At 39.1% G+C, this 22,124-nt stretch overlaps 1 protein-coding gene and 1 long non-coding RNA gene across 2 annotated transcripts; one reads left to right on the top strand and one right to left on the bottom strand.

Moving 5' to 3' along the window:
- Positions 1 to 24: 24 nt before the first annotated feature.
- Positions 25 to 19,837, bottom strand: LOC117516243. Its single transcript, XR_004562341.1, has 3 exons — positions 19,827 to 19,837; positions 17,811 to 17,815; positions 25 to 610 (listed from the first exon to the last, which is right to left on the bottom strand). It is a non-coding gene; the product is annotated as an uncharacterized LOC117516243 (long non-coding RNA).
- gins3 (GINS complex subunit 3) lies at positions 8,026 to 14,441 on the top strand. Its single transcript, XM_034177171.1, has 3 exons — positions 8,026 to 8,270; positions 12,030 to 12,263; positions 13,972 to 14,441. The coding sequence occupies exons 1-3, from the start codon at positions 8,034 to 8,036 to the stop codon at positions 14,200 to 14,202; spliced, it is 702 nt and encodes a 233-aa protein (XP_034033062.1). The 5' UTR covers positions 8,026 to 8,033; the 3' UTR covers positions 14,203 to 14,441.
- Positions 19,838 to 22,124: the final 2,287 nt, after the last annotated feature.

Raw genomic sequence — 22,124 nt, 5'->3', positions numbered from 1 at the left:
ACTGCCATTGTCATCTTTTATTGGTTGGTTGTTATTACCCTGGCAGTGCTTTATGTGTGTTTTTAATCTCTTTATAGTCTTGCCTTGTGACATCACAAAGATTTGACGGCAAGCCAAGTAAAAATTTTGCTTGTTGTCTGTCTGTTGCCGAAGGCAATAAAGGTTGGCTGTTATTACGCTGAAAGATAGTTTTCCTTTTATCTCTAGCCTCTAACACTATTTCTTTATAACATCAGAGGGATCTGAATGGTGAAACCAGAAATCTGACTTGGTTAACCATCATTACACCAAAACTGGTGTGTAGTCTTTGTGTGCCCTTCTAGTTTTTTTGTATATTCTTAATCAGTCTATCATTTGACAGATAGCTACTTTGCACTCAGCTAAATAATGACTGTTCTTGGGCATTTAAGTTGCTACTGCTTGTTTTCAACTTTTATTGGTCTGTATTCTATGTTCACCTTTATTGTCTTCAACACCAGAAAGGACAAAATATGACATGATATAAAACAGTGAAGTCCCAAAGTGACTCTTAGGAAAGTGCTCTGAAGTTACCAGGTAAGCCTCATCTGTTCTGATTAACTGGGAGAAGCGTTCACACTACAGGGCTGAACTGCACTTCTCATAGGGATGTCTGTTTTCTAGAAGTAGAGACCCTTACCATGATCATCTGTTCTGGAAGTGTAACTAAACTAAAGTGCATTACGTTTTATCTCATTGAATTCTGTATCAACTGAAGAGTTCAGATCCAAAACCCAGTATCTCCAAAACCATAAATTCTTAGTTGAGACCAACATGTACTTGGCTGTCAAGGGGACCATCAGTGTGCAAAATATGAAAGAATTTGAACAAACTGTTTTCATTTTATTGATGAAAGTCTGTGCATTTCCAAATATGGGTTCCTTTAAATCTCCATTTTCAACTGCATTTTTCTCCATTCAAAAAAAAAAAAAAAAAAAAACTTACTGGATTTTGCATCTGAACTCTTCAAATATATGAATGTACACGATGGTTTGCTGATTTAAAGTCAGAACCTGGAAACCAATCAGCATTAATGTGTCATGATGTGCACCTGTTACACCTGAATTTTGAAGTATTTTTTTTAACTGTTCCAAGAACCGAATTCCATAAAATATCAAAGTTTGTTAACAAGCTTTTAAAACTTTATGTGTGAACATTAGAGCCTGACTGATATATTGGTTGGCCAATATTATTGGCCCATATGAGCCTTTCAAAAGCATTTCAGAATAATTTTTCCAATGTGAACATTTATTTTACCGAATAAACAATGCAACAAAAAAAACAATGAACAAACAAAACACTTGGTTGGACATTGTGTCAACAGTGGGAGCTCCAAATGTTTTGTTTACAATGCTGTCAAGCATGGCTGGCGCCCCATCACCCCTTAGTCACATTAGCTACAAGAGGCAAAGCGACCACCTGCCATTAAGTTTCAATCAGAGTAGCCATTTTACAGCAACAATTGACAAGTGGTTGCTATGCCGTCAGCTGGGCGGGGCCAAAGTAGATGAGAAGTCTATTTTATGGAAATGCTGAGTGATGCGACACAACAACTGCCAATCCTAGTGAAGGCAGTGTAACAACAGCATGATGGCAGTGTGATGTAAGTCGGTTGGTTGTTGATTATATTTCTAATAAAGTTTATGTTTAAACTGTAAAACATCAAGCCTCAATTACATTTCTTTCTCATGAGGGTTTGATAATGAAATGTTACGAATGATTGCCATTTTTTTATTGGCAGATATATTGGTATTGTAAATTTTTTACTCCCTAATATCAGTCCCCCAAAAAATCCATATTGGTCGGGCTCTAGTGAACACAGGTAAAGTTACAGTAGTACTCTGTTTAAATATTGACCCAGTAACCTACACTTTGTTACATCACAATGATAATGTATCTGATTAAATAAATAAGCAGATGTGATGGATCACACAACTTCAAATCCTTGAACAGTCTGTTGATTGGTTTTGTCATGAAAATTGCTAAAAACAGACACCTCCATGGATTATTTAAAAAAAAAACATCAAACCCTATAAAACATAGTTTGATTGGCTCATGGGGTGTTTACTGCACGATTAAGTTAATTTTAGTGTTCAAATTTGTGAAAAATATACATGAATATCGTCAAACCTGCACCACTGTTGAGTTCATTAAGACTGAAAACTTTTGATTGCATGTGTTCCAAAGGTCGATAACTTGGAATGCCGTGTGCAGTTCACTGACTTCACTTTCAGAGTTTTAGGATGTCAAATATTTCTACCTTTGGAGCGCCAACCATCTAATAGTGCCCATTGCAGCCTCAGTGAATTTAAACAGTGGTATGAAAATGGTCAGTCCCACTGAAATGAACTGATTTTGTAGCATCTCGTGTACAAGTCGTTCAATTGCAACACATTGTCACGGCCCTCAGCATGAGCCTTCCAACGGCGAAGCTCGTCTTTTGTGTAGAAATGTTATATGTGGCAAAAGGGGCCAAATGTGAATGTGTGCTCGAGGCAGTCATGTTCTGCTGGGCAGACACTCTATAAGAGCTCTTCCCACACTGCCACACACCAAGTTGGGTGACTGTACCTGTGCACGGGGAGCAGGGGCACCACCGGGGATTTTTGGCCCCATGAGTAGAAGTCTTACTAGGACATACCTCAATATTATTTTGACAGTATTATAATTGTATTAGGGGAGTCTCTAGGCACCTGTCAATCATGGGCCCCTAGAATCCTTTCCTTATTCTCCCCTTTTCTGCACCACTGATGGGGAGGTCACTGTATTCGTGTATGTAATGACACTGGGGGGCTGTGACAAAGCAACTGCATAAATAATGTACTCATAAATAATGTGGTTGCAACACTGCAAAGCTGACACTTGAAATAAAGTGTTACAGCCATGTTCTTGTAGCAGCTTCACTCTGCCTTGTGTTGTGATTTTGACTCCTTCCACTTGCTCCCCTCAGATGCAACTTCACAATCCACAGCATGGGAGGTGTTCTCTGTAGCCGGAAGGCTAAAACCCAGGCCTCTGGCCTTGTGGCCATAGAATCCTTTTAGATGTTGGGGAGTGAGGTTTACTGACTGCTACTGCACAGCAACTCCTGCTGGTCTCCGTCATATTAGCACTGAGATCATCCTGGGTCGATATTAAGACTGTGACACATACAACCCCTGGCAAAAATTATGGAATCACCAGCCTCGGAGGTTGTTCATTCAGTTGTTTAATTTTGTAGAAAAAAAGCAGATCACAGACATGACACAAAACTAAAGTCATTTCAAATGGCAACTTTCTGGCTTTAAGAAACACTATAAGAAATCAGGAAAAAAAATGTGGCAGTCAGTAATGGTTACTTTTTTAGACCAAGCAGAGGGAAAAAAATATGGAATCACTCAATTCTGAGGAAAAAATTATGGAATCATGAAAAACAAAAGAACGCTCCAACACATCACTAGTATTTTGTTGCACCACCTCTGGCTTTTATAACAGCTTGCAGTCTCTGAGGCATGGACTTAATGAGTGACAAACAGTACTCTTCATCAATCTGGCTCCAACTTTCTCTGATTGCTGTTGCCAGATCAGTTTTACAGGTTGGAGCCTTGTCATGGACCATTTTCTTCAACTTCCACCAAAGACTTTCAATTGGATTAAGATCCGGACTATCTGCAGGCCATGACATTGACCCTATGTGTCTTTTTGCAAGGAATGTTTTCACAGTTTTTGCTCTATGGCAAGATGCATTATCATCTTGAAAAATGATTTCATCATCCCCAAACATCCTTTCAATTGATGGGATAAGAAAAGTGTTCAAAATATCAACGTAAACCTATGCATTTATTGATGATGTAATGACAGCCATCTCCACAGTGCCTTTACCTGACATGCAGCCCCATATCATCAATGACTATGGAAATTTACATGTTCTCTTCAGGCAGTCATCTTTATAAATCTCATTGGAACGGCACCAAACAAAAGTTCCAGCATCTTCACCTTGCCCAATGCAGATTCGAGATTCATCACTGAATATGACTTTCATCCAGTCATCCACAGTCCATGATTGCTTTTCCTTAGCCCATTGTAACCTTGTTTTTTTCTGTTTAGGTGTTAATGATGGCTTTTGTTTAGCTTTTCTGTATGTAAATCCCATTTCCTTTAGGCGGTTTCTTACAGTTCGGTCACAGACGTTGACTCCAGTTTCCTCCCATTCGTTCCTCATTTGTTTTGTTGTGCATTTTTGATTTTTGAGACATATTTTTCTGTCTTGACACTTTGATGTCTTCCTTGGTCTACCAGTATGTTTGCCTTTAACAACCTTCCCATGTTGTTTGTATTTGGTCCAGAGTTTAGACACAGCTGACTGTGAACAACCAACATCTTTGGCAACATTGCATGATGATTTACCCTCTTTTAAGAGTTTGATAATCCTCTCCTTTGTTTCAATTGACATCTCATGTGTTGGAGCCATGATTCATGTCAGTCCACTTGGTGCAACAGCTCTCCAAGGTGTGATCACTCCTTTTTAGATGCAGACTAACGAGCAGATCTGATTTGATGCAGGTGTTAGTTTTGGGGATGAAAATTTACAGGGTGATTCCATAATTTATTCCTCAGAATTGAGTCCATATTTTTTTCCCTCTGCTTGGTCTAAAAAAGTAACCGTTACTGACTGCCACAATTTTTTTTCCTGATTTCTTATAGTGTTTCTTAAAGCCAGAAAGTTGCCATTTGAAATGACTTTAGTTTTGTGACATGTCTGTGATCTGCTTTTTTTTCTACAAAATTAAACAACTGAATGAACATCCTCCGAGGCTGGTGATTCCATAATTTTTGCCAGGGGTTGTAGATGGTCTGAGACAGAGGGGGTACTATCATAGCCCAAGATGAAGTTCAACCACAGGGTCAGTGTCAACGTGTCAAACAACGGGCCACTATAGTACTACAAACCTTAATGTCTGTTTGCGTAACAGGAATGATTTTTTTGGGGATTTGACCACTTCGACTTTGCTTATGGGATGAAAACATCCAATGAGTCTCTCAGACTCTCTTGTAGTGGGTCACTCAGCTACAGTGTCCACTGACTTTTACTACGGCTTCTTTATTTCAATTGACTTCTTCATGACTCATTTTCATTTCTGATAATGTGGACGGTGCCTGCTTTTTTGGGGGGGTTTGGGGTTGGGGGCGGGGAGCAGATAACATGTCTGATGATGCTGATGTGCAGTTTGTGGGATGAGTAATAATAATAATGGCATATATAACAATCTATAATATTAAAAATGTCCAAAAAATCAAACAAATGTGTGATCTGTGTTTTTTTCTTTCTTGTGTATTGAGGTTTGTCAACAGATGGCACAACAGCAGCAGATGGAAACATGATTTAGACCAGCTGTGAGTTTTCATTCATTAACTCATTAATGCCATCAGGATCCACAAACATGGTGGCGGAGTTCATTTATTTCCTGTCTACACTTTCAGTTTAATAGAAATTCAGAATGGGCTTGTAAATTATTTTAAATAGTAATTATTTGCAATAGAAGTAATTTTCCTGCTAAACAAAAAAAGGTTGTAAAATTAATTTAAATTTGGAATATTCTAACCTCTAATGGTTAAACTTGTAATTACAGCTGACTTACTTTGGAACAGTGTGAACTGAATTTTATAGTACACTTGAGCTTTTAAACTACTTTAAAAGTGTGGTTTAAAACAGCTACAGAGATTTTAAAAAAGTAAGTATTCATTCAAAATAAGTATAGATTTTATCCTGTGTGAATACAACAAAGTATGAGTATTACAAGATGTAATTAGTCCTACATGCTGTATGCTCTGAGGCCCACTGGTGTTGGTGCTTATCCCTGGGATTCCGTAGTGTGAAGATTCCGTACTGCAAGTGGATGTGAGTCTGCAGCTCCCCCTAGATGTAATTCCAATCCATCTCAGGTTCCTTGTCTACAAAGCTGTTGTCATGCCAACCCTGCTGTACAGATCTGAGACCTGAACCACCTACCACGACCACCTGAAGACTCTTGAGGGATTCGACCAATGTTGCCACATCAAGTGGGGCGACTACCATACCAACGTCAGTATTCTGGCTGAAGCCAAACTCCAGAGCATCGAGTGTATCGTCGTCATGAAGAACTCGTTTCTGTGTGTGGGTCACGTCGTTAGGATGGATGACAGCCGAATTCCCAAGTAAACAGTCTATTGGCCGAAGGAAAATGGTCCAGAAGAGAGCAGAAGAGACACTACAAGGACTTCCTGAAGCACAACCTCAAGAGCTGCTCCAATGTCTGGAAGACCTCGGAAGAACAAATGAGGGTTTGAGTCAGCTGGCGAGCAATGAACCACACAGGAGTGCAAGTCTTCATAAAATGTGGAGAAACAATACAGAGCCCACTTGCAGCATCAAGACTGTTCCTGTTCAGTCATCTCCGCGTCCAGCATCCCATCCGAGAATCGATCAGGTCATGGTCGATTGCCACGACCATGACTTATAATAATAATAATCTTTATTTAACCAGGTAGAAACCCAATGAGATCAAAACCTCTTTTGCAAAGATGACCTGGCCAAGAAAGGCAGCAGCACACGTCATAACTGACAAGTTAACATCAACATGGGAATGTAGATGATAAAAAAAACACAATCATCTTAATAATAATAACATTGCACACGATGTAAAGTCTCAATTTAGATGTAGAAACATAGGCACTGCAGAAAAGAATCCCATTTGCAATCTCGTAAAATAGACCGGAAAGTGTTCAAGGAAGTCAGTCTGGACAGTTTCAGTTTGGATTGGAGAACGTTCCAATCAGAGGGAGCTGAAAAACTAAAAGCATTCTTTCCCGCTTCAGTGCAAACACAAGGTACACAAAAACATAACACGTCATTCGAGCGCAGAGCATAACAGCTTTCAGATCTCTGAAGTAAACTGGATAAAAAGGTCGGGACCAAACCAATAAGACTTTTGTAAACCAGAATCATCCAATGTGTATAACACCTGACAGACAAAGAGGGCATGCCTGCTTTGGCGTACAACTCACAGTGGTGGGTGAGGTGGCTACAACCAGTGATGAATCTCAAGGAACAATAATATGGGGGTGGGTGGGTCAAGGACATCACCATGATCCAATAAGGGCAGGAAGGTAGCAGTTATCAGGAACTTCTGAGCACTTAAGAAGAAGCATGACATGTTTCTATAAAGGAAGATGAGCTTCACCCTTCACCAGTCAAGGCCAGCACCCAGTTAAAGCTGGGTGGACAGAGACGAACTTGTCTTGCCCAAGGACACGTACAGTTGTGTCCGGGAATTGAACCTGGATCTATATACACACATATAATCCCAACTGATGTACCTGCTCTGCAGTGTAGCCTACTTTTTCTATGAAGTTCACATTTATTTAACAACAGATTGACTTGGCCACTCAGACTTAAGCACGAGATTTTTTTTTCTAAGTTGAATGCAAGTTTTGCATATTATAATAAAGAAAAGAACTCACATACCACCCTGCTCAGAGTGCTGCTCTCATTGGACTGACATTTCTGCTATTTTGGCATTGTGGGATAGCTCGCCCACAGATTGAGCTCGCCGGACTACTTTCGCGAAACTGCTCAGCGTGCCGCTCTCGTTGGAGCGACAACACACAGAATCTGTCTCTTCCCAGATAGATCTCTTTCAGTGTAGCTTCTTGTTCTCAAGCACATCGGCCGCAGGCGCGTACTCCCCAGTGGAAAGTTGTTCAGCCAAAACGAGTGTGTCCACTTTTAGCTTGTCATAAGCTAAGCTAGTGGCGCTCGTGACTCATGAGAGAGTGCTCACGTACGCCTTGTGAACGTGCAAAGGGAGTGGTAAGATGGCTGCCCGCGGTTTCGTTCGTACCCTTTTGGTCTTCCTGCGCACACAGAACTGTTTATAGATCACCGGTTCGACTCTCGCCGAATCGATTGCTCAGGTCTGAGATTTACAGCTGCTCTCTGATTGGCCCGTGAGTCCTGGCGCTAAAATAGCGGAAGGACAAACCCGTCGTCCTGTTTAATGCTTTCACAAAAAAAAACAAAAAAAACCGCATATTTATCTGGTTTTCATCTTTTTCAGACACGAATGGGTGACCAATCTTATCTTCCTGTCCCGCCCGGGGTGGGAATGGACGAGAATTTCTTGTCTCTCGACGATATTTTGCTGTCTCATGAGAGACTTCCCGTCCGGACCGAGTGCACTTTTCCTCGGCTTGGATTCTTGGAAAAGTCCGCTGACTCTCAAGACATCCCGGAGGTCAGTCAAAGGAAGATAACAAAGTCACATACACTTATGTGATTTCTTTAAAGAGTTCCACCAAATCGTATTTAGTATTTTTAAAATGTCTTATGCATATTTTCTTTGGCAGTAAATATATTCACGTTATTTAATTTTCATCTATTTCTAAGATATGTTTGAACACTTCCATTGACTTAAAAATACTCCCCTCATTCAGTTGTTTTGTTGTACAATAAGTAACATTAAAAAGACAAAGCTTCTTTCAGTAATAATTTTATATGTATCTACATATATATACAAACACATGAGCTGACTGATTGGAGACTCTGCATGTGTTACACACAATATTCCAGTAGGAAATATTCCAGAATTGGGCAGTTTTCCGAATAATGAAGCTTTGATGTGACAAACAGGTAGCACGCCATCAACAGATTATATCGTCTTACTCACTACATGCAATTTTACAATATAGTTTTCTCAAAATGTCAATCTTCTGATTAAAAAAAATACACAGAAAATTTAATTGAAACTCAGATAGTCCTATGGTAATCTCAAAATTCAAGTATATTCCTGATGCCACATGAAAAGGGTTCCAGTTTTGGACACTTTGCTTTTCAGGGACCATAAAAGTTGCAAATACAAAATTTTCACATAGTGTAGCCATGACCTATAAATGATCAAATGTATTTGAATTGCATTCACTATTTATCAGTTGCTGTGTTAAGCCCACAAAAACTGAATGGCTTAAGTATTTTGAAAATCACCAGTTTCTGATGCTGCGCAAGATATTGTGAAGTGTGCAAAGCATCGGTTTAGAAGTGGAAGTATTGTCACAGGCCTGTCACACCTTTACAATTTAGCTAGCGTATGCCAGCGTATGGGGAAAATACAATGAATATGCTGACGTACGCTGATAAGTTACCGAGTGGCTATACGCCCAACTGTTGGTTCAATAATACGCTAGCGTATACACCAACCACAACTGACCAATGAGCGCACTTGTAAGTTCACATCCAGTTTCAATGCGGGGGCGGGGAAGGCGGATATTTTCTCGCCAGCTGCGGGAGGGTTCGCAGCCCGCGGAGGGGCTGTGAACTAAAGCGGTTCTGTTTGGCTCATCACACCCAGGGCACTGTGTCAAACTAACACCATCTTACAGGCAACAAGCAGCATGTTGACCGAAAACTGTTTCGTCGTCGTTAACAGACTTCTGTTTAAAATACTTATGAAGTTCATTGTTTTTTCGCAGTAATTAAAGACGGCGCCATTAAATGTGTCAAACTTACACCGCAATAGAGCCTTTAAAAAGTGGTGTAAAAAACGTAGTTTTAGATGCACAAAACGTGTCAAATACACGATCACAGTTGGGTGAATAAGGTAAGACATTATATTTATCTGCCCAACGGTTGGGCGAATAGCCTTTGCCAATAAGTTATGGGTAAGTTTTGTGTAAGTTAAGAGCATGTTGAAGGATGCCGATATACGTCATAATACGGCAAGTACATCGAAAAATTTTGGGAGTGCACAATAGTTTTGATGCATGCCAGCGTATGGGTGATGCATCCCACATACACAGGCCATAAGTTGTAGGTAAATTATGCAATTGTTGGCGCATGTTTCTTGTGAGATACTCATAAGTTGAAATATGTCCATTGGTGCTGTCCGTTGATTGGCTGGACAGCTGAACACTGCAGTCATGTGAACTGTTGAAACGGTATTAAAACCATTCACACATGGAATAAAGATAAAGTCTTTATCTTACCTGTTCATTTCAGTTGGATTCATCATCACAGCCTGATGGAAACTTATCCATAAAGCATCCTGATTTTGGAAAACGATGTCTGAAATTACTTTTAATTCCTTGTCATGGCTGAAGAAACATAGTGTTTTAAAAGCCGTTCCTCTATATTTTGTGTGCTCCTGGTGCATTTCTCACACTGAACTAAAGGACGCTGGCGCTTTGTGCTACAACAAGAAAATGAACTTATTTTAAAAATTAAAAGAATCACAGTGCCTCATTCATTCACATAGTTTATCACAAACATCAATTGATTCTTCAGCATTCTGCATGCAGTGAAAATAAATACAATGATCCACTAAGACAAAAATAAAATAAAGTAAAATTAAAATTACTCTGTTTGGCCTCTATGGAGGGAGAGGCTGCGCGAAAGCATACACGAGATGGATGATGTGGTTGTCAACATCTACCTGCACCGCCTGCCAAACAAAAGGCTTCTGTCGGCGGTGGAAACACAAACCAAGCCAGACTTAATCGTTCTGACCATACCGTGCCGTACCAACCCGAACTGCTCGGTGGAAACGGGCTGTCAGTATACACTGGCTAAATCGTCATGGTGTGACAGTTGCATAACTTACTCGACCTATCCAGCATATTCGCCAAATTTTTCACAAGTCGGAATACGCTGGCTAAATCATCAAGGTGTGACAAGGCCCTTCACAAGTTTTGTCTAGTAACCTCATAAATGCCTCTTGGGTTACAGTGTAGTGTCTCTGAAATGCAAGAAAAAAAACTGTAATTTGGACTTTACCTGCAGCAACAGACTCCAAAGAGATGGTCTGCATGAAGACCTAAGACCAAAAGAACCATAGGACAGCCAAGAAAGAGTTGAAATCAAAACAATACAGAATCCCTCGTATCTCGAGATAAATGGAAGAAGCTTACTGTATCCACGCGTCAGAACACCTAGGGCTTTCCCTGCGGAATTCGGAAGAGGAGGTGGGCGGATACACAAGCACACAGCAAATATCATATTTGTTGGAACGCCCACCGTTCCATATATTTCAATAACATGTCTGATTGCATCACAAATAACTCACCGGTTTAGTGCCAAATCTGTTCTGTGTGGTGTCCAGCTCTTGTACTGCAAACTCTCAAGTTGATGTTATTGTCATGCGACTACTACTGATTAAAAAAAAGAATAAAAATTGTGTGCATAGATAAAATACTGAATTAACAAAAAAAAAAAAAATCCCCATGTAAAACAAAAGTTAATGGGGTGACCTGGTACATTTATGGAATTCAGGAAAGACCAGTGCACACTGAGGACGTTGCCACACATAAGACATGGAAGTAATGAAAAAAAAATGTTGTGAAAACTCTTTGCTTTTTACAATGTGTTGGGGTCATGGGGTCATTGGTTTGGGAGGCCTTGCGACTTATACTCCGGTGTGACTTCTATACTGAAAATTCACAAGTTTCTTAATAATAGTAATTGTAATTTCTCATTTACTTTCCCAAGCATCAAAACACTAAACAAAATAAACTCCGATTATAAAAGAATAAATGCCAGTAATACAAAAAAAATACACTACATCAATGCACAAATTAAAGAGCTCATAACACAGAAAAAGGTGCATCTGTGACTTATATATGGTGTCTTCCTCTTCAAGAGGCGTTTTTTGACAGATGAGACTTATATTCTGGTGCAACTTATTCTCCAGAAAATGCAGTCATTTTAGGATGGGTGTTTGACCAACTTTAATTAAAAAATAATTTAATTTAGGGTGTGCACTCTGCATTCAACACATTTTAATCAAAAGAGGGGTGGGCAGATGCCGGGTGGAGGTTCCAACATGCAGATGCGGTATCTGCTGACTGTTGTTGGGTAAAGACACGAAGGTAAAAGATCTGTTTGCTGGATATAGTGTGGTGAACCAAACAGTGTTTGACATGAAGCTGCACGTGTACAGCTGCTGTATGTCACCTGGTACAGCCTGGTGTTTTCACCCACACAAACTGAAGATGGTGTCTCACAGGGTACAAAGATGGAGCTTCCTTTGTGGCTGGCCAAGAGTCTGTATGAGAGGAAGAGGAGGGTGCTGGCCGTTGATCTTCCCAAGGTGTACAGAGAGGGTTGGAGGACCGTGTTCAGCGCTGACCCGAATGTAGTGGACCTGCAAAAGATGGGGCCGTACTACTACGGCCTGGGCTCCCAGATGCTGCATTTTGACAACCCAGAAAACCCGGAGATTGCACAAACGTTGCTTCAGGTAGATTCCAAATTTAGCATAAAAGCCGGCATTCGTTGCTTTTTAATAAACACAACAATGCTCAGATACTAATCACTACTAAAACTTAGATACTCATTTGTAACAGTATCAATACCAGGCAGTCACATCTTTGCAGAACATAAGTTACAGAAGAAACAGAAGTAATTAATACTTGGTAAGCACCTGCAGCTGATGTGTTTGTCACCTCAGCCTGAGTCAGTAAGTTCAGTTTACATTTTGGACCCACATGGAGAAAACATTACCTTAACTATCCTCATACTGAATGAGTGAAATAGATTTGATTTGTGTGCAGCAGTTTGATCCCACGCCTTTTAAATATGGATGAATAAAACCACTAGTGCACATGATGGTGTGAAACACGGGCACACACCAGGATGAGGAAAATCAAATGTACTTTGCTCTTGTATTATTTACTGGTTCATATGTGCGTATTTGATGCTGCAGCCTTCTGTCTGTAGACATGCCAGGGAGTAAAATGTTGTAAAATTATATCATATGTTGTGTTCTCAAGTTGTACATGTCTTTAAAAATAAGTAAATAAATAAATTTAAAAAAATTCTGCAAGTACAGATTAAGGTAAATATTTTGCCTTCACAATATAGTTACTTTAAATCGTTACCACTAGGTGGCGCCGTGATATCAGAGGAGGTGGCAGACTGCAGATCACTGTGTTTGAGCAGCTGTTACTAGGCAGATTGGCTTTGATCTAATCACGTGACTGCGCATTGTATTATTTACTCTTGTTCTTTTTAAATATTATTTGGGTCATTTAATTTAAAATGTCAGTTTTGCACTCTTGGTTGGCTGTTGAAAGAAAATCCTGCAGGCTCTGGAGATAAATAGTCAACTATATTTCTAATCGGTTTATGCATGGACTCATTTATCAAGGTTTATTTTTTTAACACCTTAGTTTCTCAGATGTGATTGCTTGTTATCTTTGAATAATCTGGTTTAAGAATGACTGTGTTTAATGTCACAAATGGAGTGAATTAAACATCTGTGTGACATGTATGATGAGAAAAGATCTTATGAGTTCTTTTGTTCTTGTAGCTTAGTGGTCATCATGTGCGCTGCAACTGTATTTTCATATTAGAATATTGTCTGTTTGTTTTTTTTTTTTTTTTTTATTTTAGATTAACAGGACAACATGCTCAAATTTAAATGAACAAATTAACTTAATGCAAGTTGTAATGTTATCTTTGATGAGCCAATGATATCCAGGGTCCTCGCCAGCGCAGTTGAGCATAGGGGCCCCTATGCTGTCATTTGGACCCCCTGCGCTGTGATTTGGGCCTCTGTGCTGTGATTTAACCAACATATGGGGGCTTCTTTGTTTTTCTCCTTTTTATTTTTTTCTTTAAAGGTCTTGTTATTTAACGTCCCAGTTAGCAACACAGTGTGGCCCTCAAAATGTAGGAAATAGTGTTTCAAAGGGTTATAAATTTCAACGTTTTCTTGTCGTGCGGCTAGGCCCCGCTAAGTTCCCTCTTATGCTGTGAAAAAAATCCCGGTGAGAACCCTGATATCTGCTGACTTTGAATAAAGTTTTTATATTAAATTTAAATAAATCCTTTTTAAAAATGTTTTTAAATGGATGTAGCAATTATCTGATGGATTACTTTTTTAAAATCATTTCTTTTTGTTTTCCTCATTTTCTGCACAAATTGCCTCCTCTCTCTCTCTTTAGACATTCATCGGCCGATTCCGGCAAGCTATGGACTCTTCCCAAAATTCCTACAACGAGGACACGTCGGCACTGGTGGATCGACTGGACTGCCTGGAGAGGGCGCTGTTCAGGTCTGGGCAGAGTGGCCTGAATGACTTCCAGAGGTGGGAGAAGGGTCAGGCGTCACACCTCACTGCCTCTAGTCTGGTTCTCAACTATCGCAAGAGGAAGATAGCGGACGTGCAGCCCTGACCTCCGCCGCTGGATGTAAGATACTTTTTCTGACCTCGGTCACCACTTCAGAGCAGAGCGGCAAAAGATACGTACTGCTAGATTAATATTTCATTGAGCAGTCCATCATATCCACATCCAAGCAAACCACTCTGCTGTGGAGAGTGTGTAATATTTATTTTGGTTACAGCGTAGGACTTTAAAGTAAAGCCTAAAGGTTTAAGCACATATTTAGTTTATCACAATATATTTCATGATCACTAAAGAATAAAATAAAATGTGTGAGTACTGTTTTTATTTTATTTTACTTTTTTAATAACTGGTCTTTGTGACATTATGAAGTTGGACACAAATCAGTGGCTAAAACACTTTTCTCCTTGCCATATTTTTGAATTATTAGTATTTATCAACTTCTCCCTCTTCCACTCATATGATTGCAGAAAAATAAACCAAATCAAAAGTAACTCAGCAGAAAGAAGGTCAAAGCAATAATAATGTTCAAGTCAGCTGTTGGGAACAGTTTAAGGCCTTTTATTCCACCTGAGAGCAAACATCAGTCTTGTTCCAAGTATGTGACTGAAGCTGTTGTCATTCTCATGTCCTGCACCAGCGTCCTGTAAATGACGTGTGGGTTAGATGTTGCACTGGTGTATTGCTGACGTGATGAGGCAGAAAGTAAGTGTACTATAGAGTTGGTTACTTTATTAATCGATTAATCAAGAAAACAATCATCTGATTAATCAATCAGCTGTTATGTCCATGAAAATGGTAAACATGGCCAGCCAGTGTTTTCCAGAGTTGAAGATGATGCCATCAAATGTCTGGTTCTGTGCACAGCCCAAAGATGGTCAGTTTGCTGCCAGAGAGAAGTACAAAAAGTCATCAAATACACCAGAAAATATTATCTGTAGCTGTCAATTAATTTTACAGTTGATTAATCCTTGCAGCTCTACCACAGATGACCAAAAACATTGGTCTAAAGTACACTTATTCTGGTATCAGAGGTGCAGTATTCAGATGTGCTTATGTATGTAGGTTTACAATGTGCATGCATGCTGTGTGTATGTACAAATGAAAGCAACAAACGCGAATGGGGAAAAATGCAAAGCTTCACCTCAGGGATCTTTGGTGGCTGCCGTGCACTGGTGCACATGGATCCTTTTCCTCCCCTGAAAATCTGACTTGAGTCTTTTATCTCAATAGCAGTGGATGTTCCTGGTGCACTCTGACATTTAAAGGTGATAACAGACGATGCTGGGGTTAATTTATTTCATGTTGTGCCCAAAACAATAAAGACAAGAAATACAACCAACCTGCGCCCTATTTTGCAGTCAGACTGTGTGCTATGTAAGTAGCAAAAATTAATTTGGTCATATCCCAGATGCACTTATAAGTGTTAAATTGTGCTCCATACGTTTTCAAGATAGGGCACTTAATATGAAATACACTAGAAAGCTCAGGAATGCCAACGGATCCAAAAGACCAAGGATAACGAGCCCGGTGGATTGAAAAATTCTTTCACAACATTCTTCCAGATCAAGAAGACCCTGCAATAGACAATTCTGTGTCAAAGTAAAATTTCCAGAGAGTCTCTACCAGAGTAAACGAAGGACATACCCACAGTCATGAGTAAGCCACGAAAAGACCGGTTAGGGAACACAAAAACAAATATTAAAAAGTCTAAAATGAACTGTGTAGTTCTGGAACGCCGTCCTGTTGGGTGATGATGCAAAGATCAACTTGCACCTGAGTGATGTGGATAACATAAAGAAGTGCTCGCAGTCTAAAGCATGTTGGATGACCTATGATGTGTGGTGGAGGTTGTGTTTTTGCAGTCGTGACGTGATTGGCTGCTGGTGGATATAACAGTGGGTGTAGTGGGTTTTCTAGAGGACCCTGTCTGCTTTTGCGCTAAAGCAGATGTGCAATTTATGATGTAGCTTCTGGATGTATAGAAACAGGTTTTTAAGTCAGTTTTTAAGCTGAAACTGTAGCTCAGCTCAGCAACAGACACGAGTTTGTTGGTGGAATTCCGCAGAATGTGTATGTGGAAAATGCTTTAGCGTAACAGTGTGTGTGTGTGTGGGGGGGGGGGACTAGGCCTAGCTGCTTGCTGAAGCGTTACATGTGGGTCAGATAAATGGACAGCGAGTTAGGTCACTGGTGACAAAGATATTGATGGTGGCTTTAGGCCGTAGCGATCAGTCCTGTTATACAATCCCTGGCAAAAATTATGGAATCACCGGTCCATTCAGTTGTTTAATTTTGTAGAAAAAAAGCAGATCACAGACATGACACAAAACTAAAGTCATTTCAAATGGCAACTTTCTGGCTTTAGAAACACTATAAGAAATCAAGAAAAAAAATTGTGGCAGTCAGTAACAGTTAGTTTTTTAGACCAAGCAGAGGGAAAGAAATATGGACTCACTCAATTCTGAGGAATAAATTATGGAATCACCCTGTAAATTTTCATCCCCAAAACTAACACCTGCATCAAATCAGATCTGCTCGTTAGTCTCCAACACGAGAGATGTCAATTGAAACAAAGGAGAGGATTATCAAACTCTTAAAAGAGGGTAAATCATCACAATGTTGCAAAAGATGTTGGTTGTTCACAGTCAGCTGTGTCTAAACTCTGGACCAAATACAAACAACATGGGAAGGTTGTTAAAGGCAAACATACTGGTAGACCAAGGAAGACATCAAAGCCTCAAGACAGAAAACTTAAAGCAATATGTCTCAAAAATCGAAAATGTACAACAAAACAAATGAGGAACGAATGGGAGGAAACTGGAGTCAACGTGTGTGACAGAACTGTAAGAAACCGCCTAAAGGAAATGGGATTTACATACAGAAAAGCTGAACGAAAGCCATCATTAACACCTAAACAGAAAAAACAAGGTTACAATGGGCTAAGGAAAAGCAATCGTGGACTGGATGACTGGATGAAAGTCATATTCAATGATGAATCTGCATTGGGCAAGGTGATGATGCTGGAACTTTTGTTTGGTGCCGTTCCAATGAGATTTATAAAGATGACTGCCTGAAAAGAACATGTAAATTTCCACAGTCATTGATGATATGGGGCTGCATGTCAGGTAAAGGCACTGGCGAGATGGCTGTCATTACATCATCAATAAATGCACAAGTTTACGTTGATATTTTGGACACTTTTCTTATCCCATCAATTGAAAGGATGTTTGGGGATGATGAAATCATTTTTCAAGATGATAATGCATCTTGCCATAGAGCAAAAACTGTGAAAACATTCCTTGCAGAAAGACACATAGGGTCAATGTCATGGCCTGCAAATAGTCCGGATCTTAATCCAATTTAAAATCTTTGGTGGAAGTTGAAGAAAATGGTCCATGACAAGGCTCCAACCTGCAAAGCTGATCTGGCAACAGCAATCAGAGAAAGTTGGAGCCAGATTGATGAAGAGTACTGTTTGTCACTCATTAAGTCCATGCCTCAGAGACTGCAAGCTGTTATAAAAGCCAGAGGTGGTGCAACAAAATACTAGTGATGTGTTGGAGTGTTCTTTTGTTTTTCATGATTCCATAATTTTTTTTCTCAGAATTGAGTGATTCCATATTTTTTTCCCCTCTGCTTGGTCTAAAAAAAGTAACCGTTACTGACTGCCACAATTATTTTTCCTGATTTCTTATAGTGTTTCTTAAAGCCAGAAAGATGCCATTTGAAATGACTTTAGTTTTGTGTCATGTCTGTGATCTGCTTTTTTTCTACAAAATTAAACAACTGAATGAACATCGTCCGAGGCCGGTGATTCCATAATTTTTGCCAGGGGTTGTATTATTGTCCTGACAGCCAGAAGAAAATAACAAAACAAACTCAGAGCTTGTTTTACCATCCTGTGTCGCTTCCTCTTGTATGTTTAATATTTCTGGAAATAATGTAAAGCACCTCTGTCAGCTGTTTAGTCTTGCAAATGGCAGGTTCTGAGTGTTATTTTTATGTCTTCAGGTCACACAGTGTGTCTTTGTGTTTTGCCACGTCACAATCTGTACCCATATTTGTGCTGTGGTTTGCATGTAACACACACACACACACACCAATGTCAGGATGGTGCCATGCAAGGTGCTCACTACATACAACTTTGGGATTGGACTTTTCCTTGATTGAGGTCCTGAGTAATATATGTCTGTGTGTTTATTTTTTCTGCTCTGATAGGAATTTGAACCAAGGATCCTCTGGTCACAAACCCACCACTTTAACCCCTTGACCATCACATCCCCTAAATACATCAGATAACTTTAAGACAAAAGATAACAAATGTTTCAGAAATGCAGCAATTGATCAGTTACTAAATTAATTATCGGCAGTTTTGATCATCGATGAATTGTTTTTATTTATTTATTTTTTTGTCACATTCTCTGATTTTAATTTAGAAACACTGGTGATCAATATTTTTCACAATTTTCTGACATTTTATGGACCAAACAACAAATGGATTAATCCAGAAAAGAATAGAGGTTAATTGATCTGGGAAATAATTTAGTTACAGCCCTATGAAATATGTTAGGATTTTATTTCTTTGTTTTTTTGTTTGTTGTTGTTTGTTTGTTTTGTCTTTCTGTTTGTCTGAAGAAGAATCATTGCTATTTCTCAGTGATTATGCTAAGTTAGACTAATTTGATTACTGCAGTCCCACTGATTCTAAACATTTTCTCAAAAGCCTTTTAACAGTGTGACTAGAAGATCTCAACATTGTAACATTTTGCAGGCTAAACAAAACAGAATCAGTTGTATTATTATTTCCTATTGATGAAACATAATGGCACTAATGTCATCTCCCAGATACTCTTGTATATACCATACAACATCACTGACCATTAAGTGCACCTTAATGTTCAGTCACTATCACTCCAAAGTGTTCCCTCTGTATATAGCTAAAGCTAATGCATCTTTATTATTCATGAATCATCATGCCTGTCTTTTTTTGTCCATCCATCTGTCCGAGTCTTGTAAGTACAAGTATTCAACCAGTTTGCATCAGCCCATGCTCCCAGATCTGACCTGGTATTTGTCCAAGACCCTCATCAATACAGAGGTTGAGCATTTTGTTAATTCATGTATTTCATCACAAAATATTTACAGTACTCCCACAGATTTATTATAACTGCAAGCAATTAATCTCATTTTATGCAGATGACATTTTGTTCTTTCTGGAGCCACCAAAAATGTATGCTAACTGTAATGAATCTAGATTAGTTTTGGTAGGTTCTGTTTTTTGTTTAAGTTTTTTTTTTTTTTTTTTTTTTGAACTGTAGATGGGTACCTGAAGGCTGCCTCCTCTCCAGGTTTCAACAGACGACATTGATGTGTTGTTATTTGTGGTTTTGATTTTATACTGTTTAGTCAGATGTTGCCTTACGTTTTCATATATTCTTGAACAAGAATTAACATTAAATAAAGATACAGTGGGCAGTCATTTGTGTTCTAGCCAACACCCGTTTGTACATACAAAGCATGGAGACGAAGTGGAATTTAAAGACATACCGGTTGTGGATGTTTATTTGTATCAATGGTTGTCACGGAAAAGGGAGGAGAAATAAAAAGAAACAAACAAATGCACTCCGTGTTCTTCGTTAGGAATGGACAGTGAAATCAGCTGATTATATAACCTGAAACTGCATTAAGACATGTAATCGTGATGATAATTTAATGATGAAACCCAACAAAATTACATGAGTTCTTAACACAGCTTGAAAATGTTTGAGTACATAATATAATTGTAAATATGTTAAAAATACATGCATGACACAAGAAGGTGAAAACACCTATGTCCATTGTGGTCCATTTAAAAAAAAAAAAAAAAAATCAAATTATAAAATAGATGTAATAATAATATTAATAAACCTAATAATAAATATAGTGATAATATTAACAGTGTGTATGTGATAACAAGAACCTAAACAATTTAGAAATACATTAACACAGTAAATTAACATAAAATAATCAATCCAGTTGCGTGTTATTGACGCTGTCAATCTTCATACAGAGAATATCTCTGCTTCCTCTCTCTCCTCTGCTTAAGTTAAGACACTCAGGCTTCTTAAAAGTCCTCCTCCCTCCTCTTATCAGATTGGCACATTAGGAGCTCTTACAAGACCTAAGGTGCTTTGCGAACAATTTTCATCTTACCAAGGGAAAATTCTAATAAATGTTTAAGAATTTGAGGAAATCTAACATTTTTCTTAGAATAATGTCACTAGGAGCTATTTTTAGTATTAGGCTGCTTCTTGGATACGGGCCCAGATGTTTGCAAAATCCAACAAACTAAAGATGTATCACTAACACTTTACAATAAGGGTACATTCATTGGCACATGTTAATGCAATAATAAACACTGAGGATGTTAATTAAGCATTAACTAATGTAATTAGCACTAATTTATTGAGGGTCTTCAGTACAGCCTGACCAATAGGGAGTTTTTTTTGTTTGTTTCTTTGGGGTGCCCATATCACAATTTTGGAGAATAAAAAAACTGTAGCTAACATGACCACGGGATGATGAGGATCCCAGACATGCTTGACAACATTGTAAACAATGCTGCTGGAGCACCTTCTGCTGGACTAACTATGTAATGACACCATTTACAACAGCCAAAGCGTTTTCTGCATCGTTTATTTGGTAAAATTAACATTTTCATATTGGCAAAAATAACTGCTATAATGATGTGGTAAACTGGTATCGGCCAATATCTCATCAGCCAACCAGTATATCGGTCTGCTTCTAGTCTTCAGTATTTTTGCAAGTTGATAATGTATAAAGTGAATGTGAACATCTTTAATAAGTTGTTAGTAAATGCATTTAATTCTCTATTACAACCCCAATTCCAATGAAGTTGGGACGTTGTGTAAAATGTAAATAAAAACAGAATACAATGATTTGCAAATCCTCTTCAACCTATATTCAATTGAATACACCACAAAGACAAGATATTTAATGTTCAAACAGATAGACTTTATTGTTTTTGTGCAAATATTTGCTCATTTTGAAATGAATGCCTACAACACGTTTCAAAAAAGCTGGGACAGTGGTATGTTTACCACTGTGTTACATCACCTTTCCTTCTAACAACACTCAATAAGCGTTTGGGAACTGAGGACACTAATTGTTGAAGCTTTGTAGGTGGAATTCTTTCCCATTCTTGCTTGATGTATGACTTCAGTTGTTTAACAGTCCGGGGTCTCTGTTGTCATATTTTGTGCTTCATAATGCACCACACATTTTCAACGGGCGACAGATCTGGACTGTAGGCAGACCAGTCTACTACCCACACTTTTTTTATGATGAAGCCACGCTGTTGTAACACGTGCAGAATGTGGCTTGGCATTGTCTTGCTGAAATAAGCAGGGACGTCCCTGAAAAAGACGTTGCTTGGACGGCAGCATGTGTTGCTCCAAAACCAACATGTACCTTTCAGCACTGATGGGTCCATCATAGATGTGTAAGTTGCCCATGCCATGGGCACTAACGCACCCCCATACCATCACAGATGCTGGTTTTTGAACTTTTGTCCAGAGGACACGACATCCATGATTTCCAAAAATAATTTGAAATGTGGACTCATCAGATCACAGCACACTTTTCCACTTTGCATCTGTCTACTTCAAATGAGCTCGGGCCCAGAGAAGGCGGCGGCATTTCTGGGTGTTGTTGATGTATGGCTTTCACTTTGCATGGTAGAGTTTTAACTTGCGCTTGTAGCGACGAACTGTGTTAACTTAGAATGTTTTTCTGAAGTGTTCCTGAGCCCACGTGGTAAGATCCTTTACTCAATGATGTTGGGTTTTAACACAGTGCTGCCTGAGGGATCAAAGGTCACGGGCATTCAGTGTTGGTTTTCGGCCTTGCTGCTTACATGTAGAAAGTTCTCCAAATTCTCTGAATCTTCTGATTATACGAGATTATGGATG

The sequence above is a fragment of the Thalassophryne amazonica genome, chromosome 8 (assembly GCF_902500255.1).
Source record: "Thalassophryne amazonica chromosome 8, fThaAma1.1, whole genome shotgun sequence".
Taxonomy (NCBI): Eukaryota; Metazoa; Chordata; class Actinopteri; order Batrachoidiformes; family Batrachoididae; genus Thalassophryne; species Thalassophryne amazonica.
This window is presented reverse-complemented; position numbering and strand designations above follow the sequence as displayed.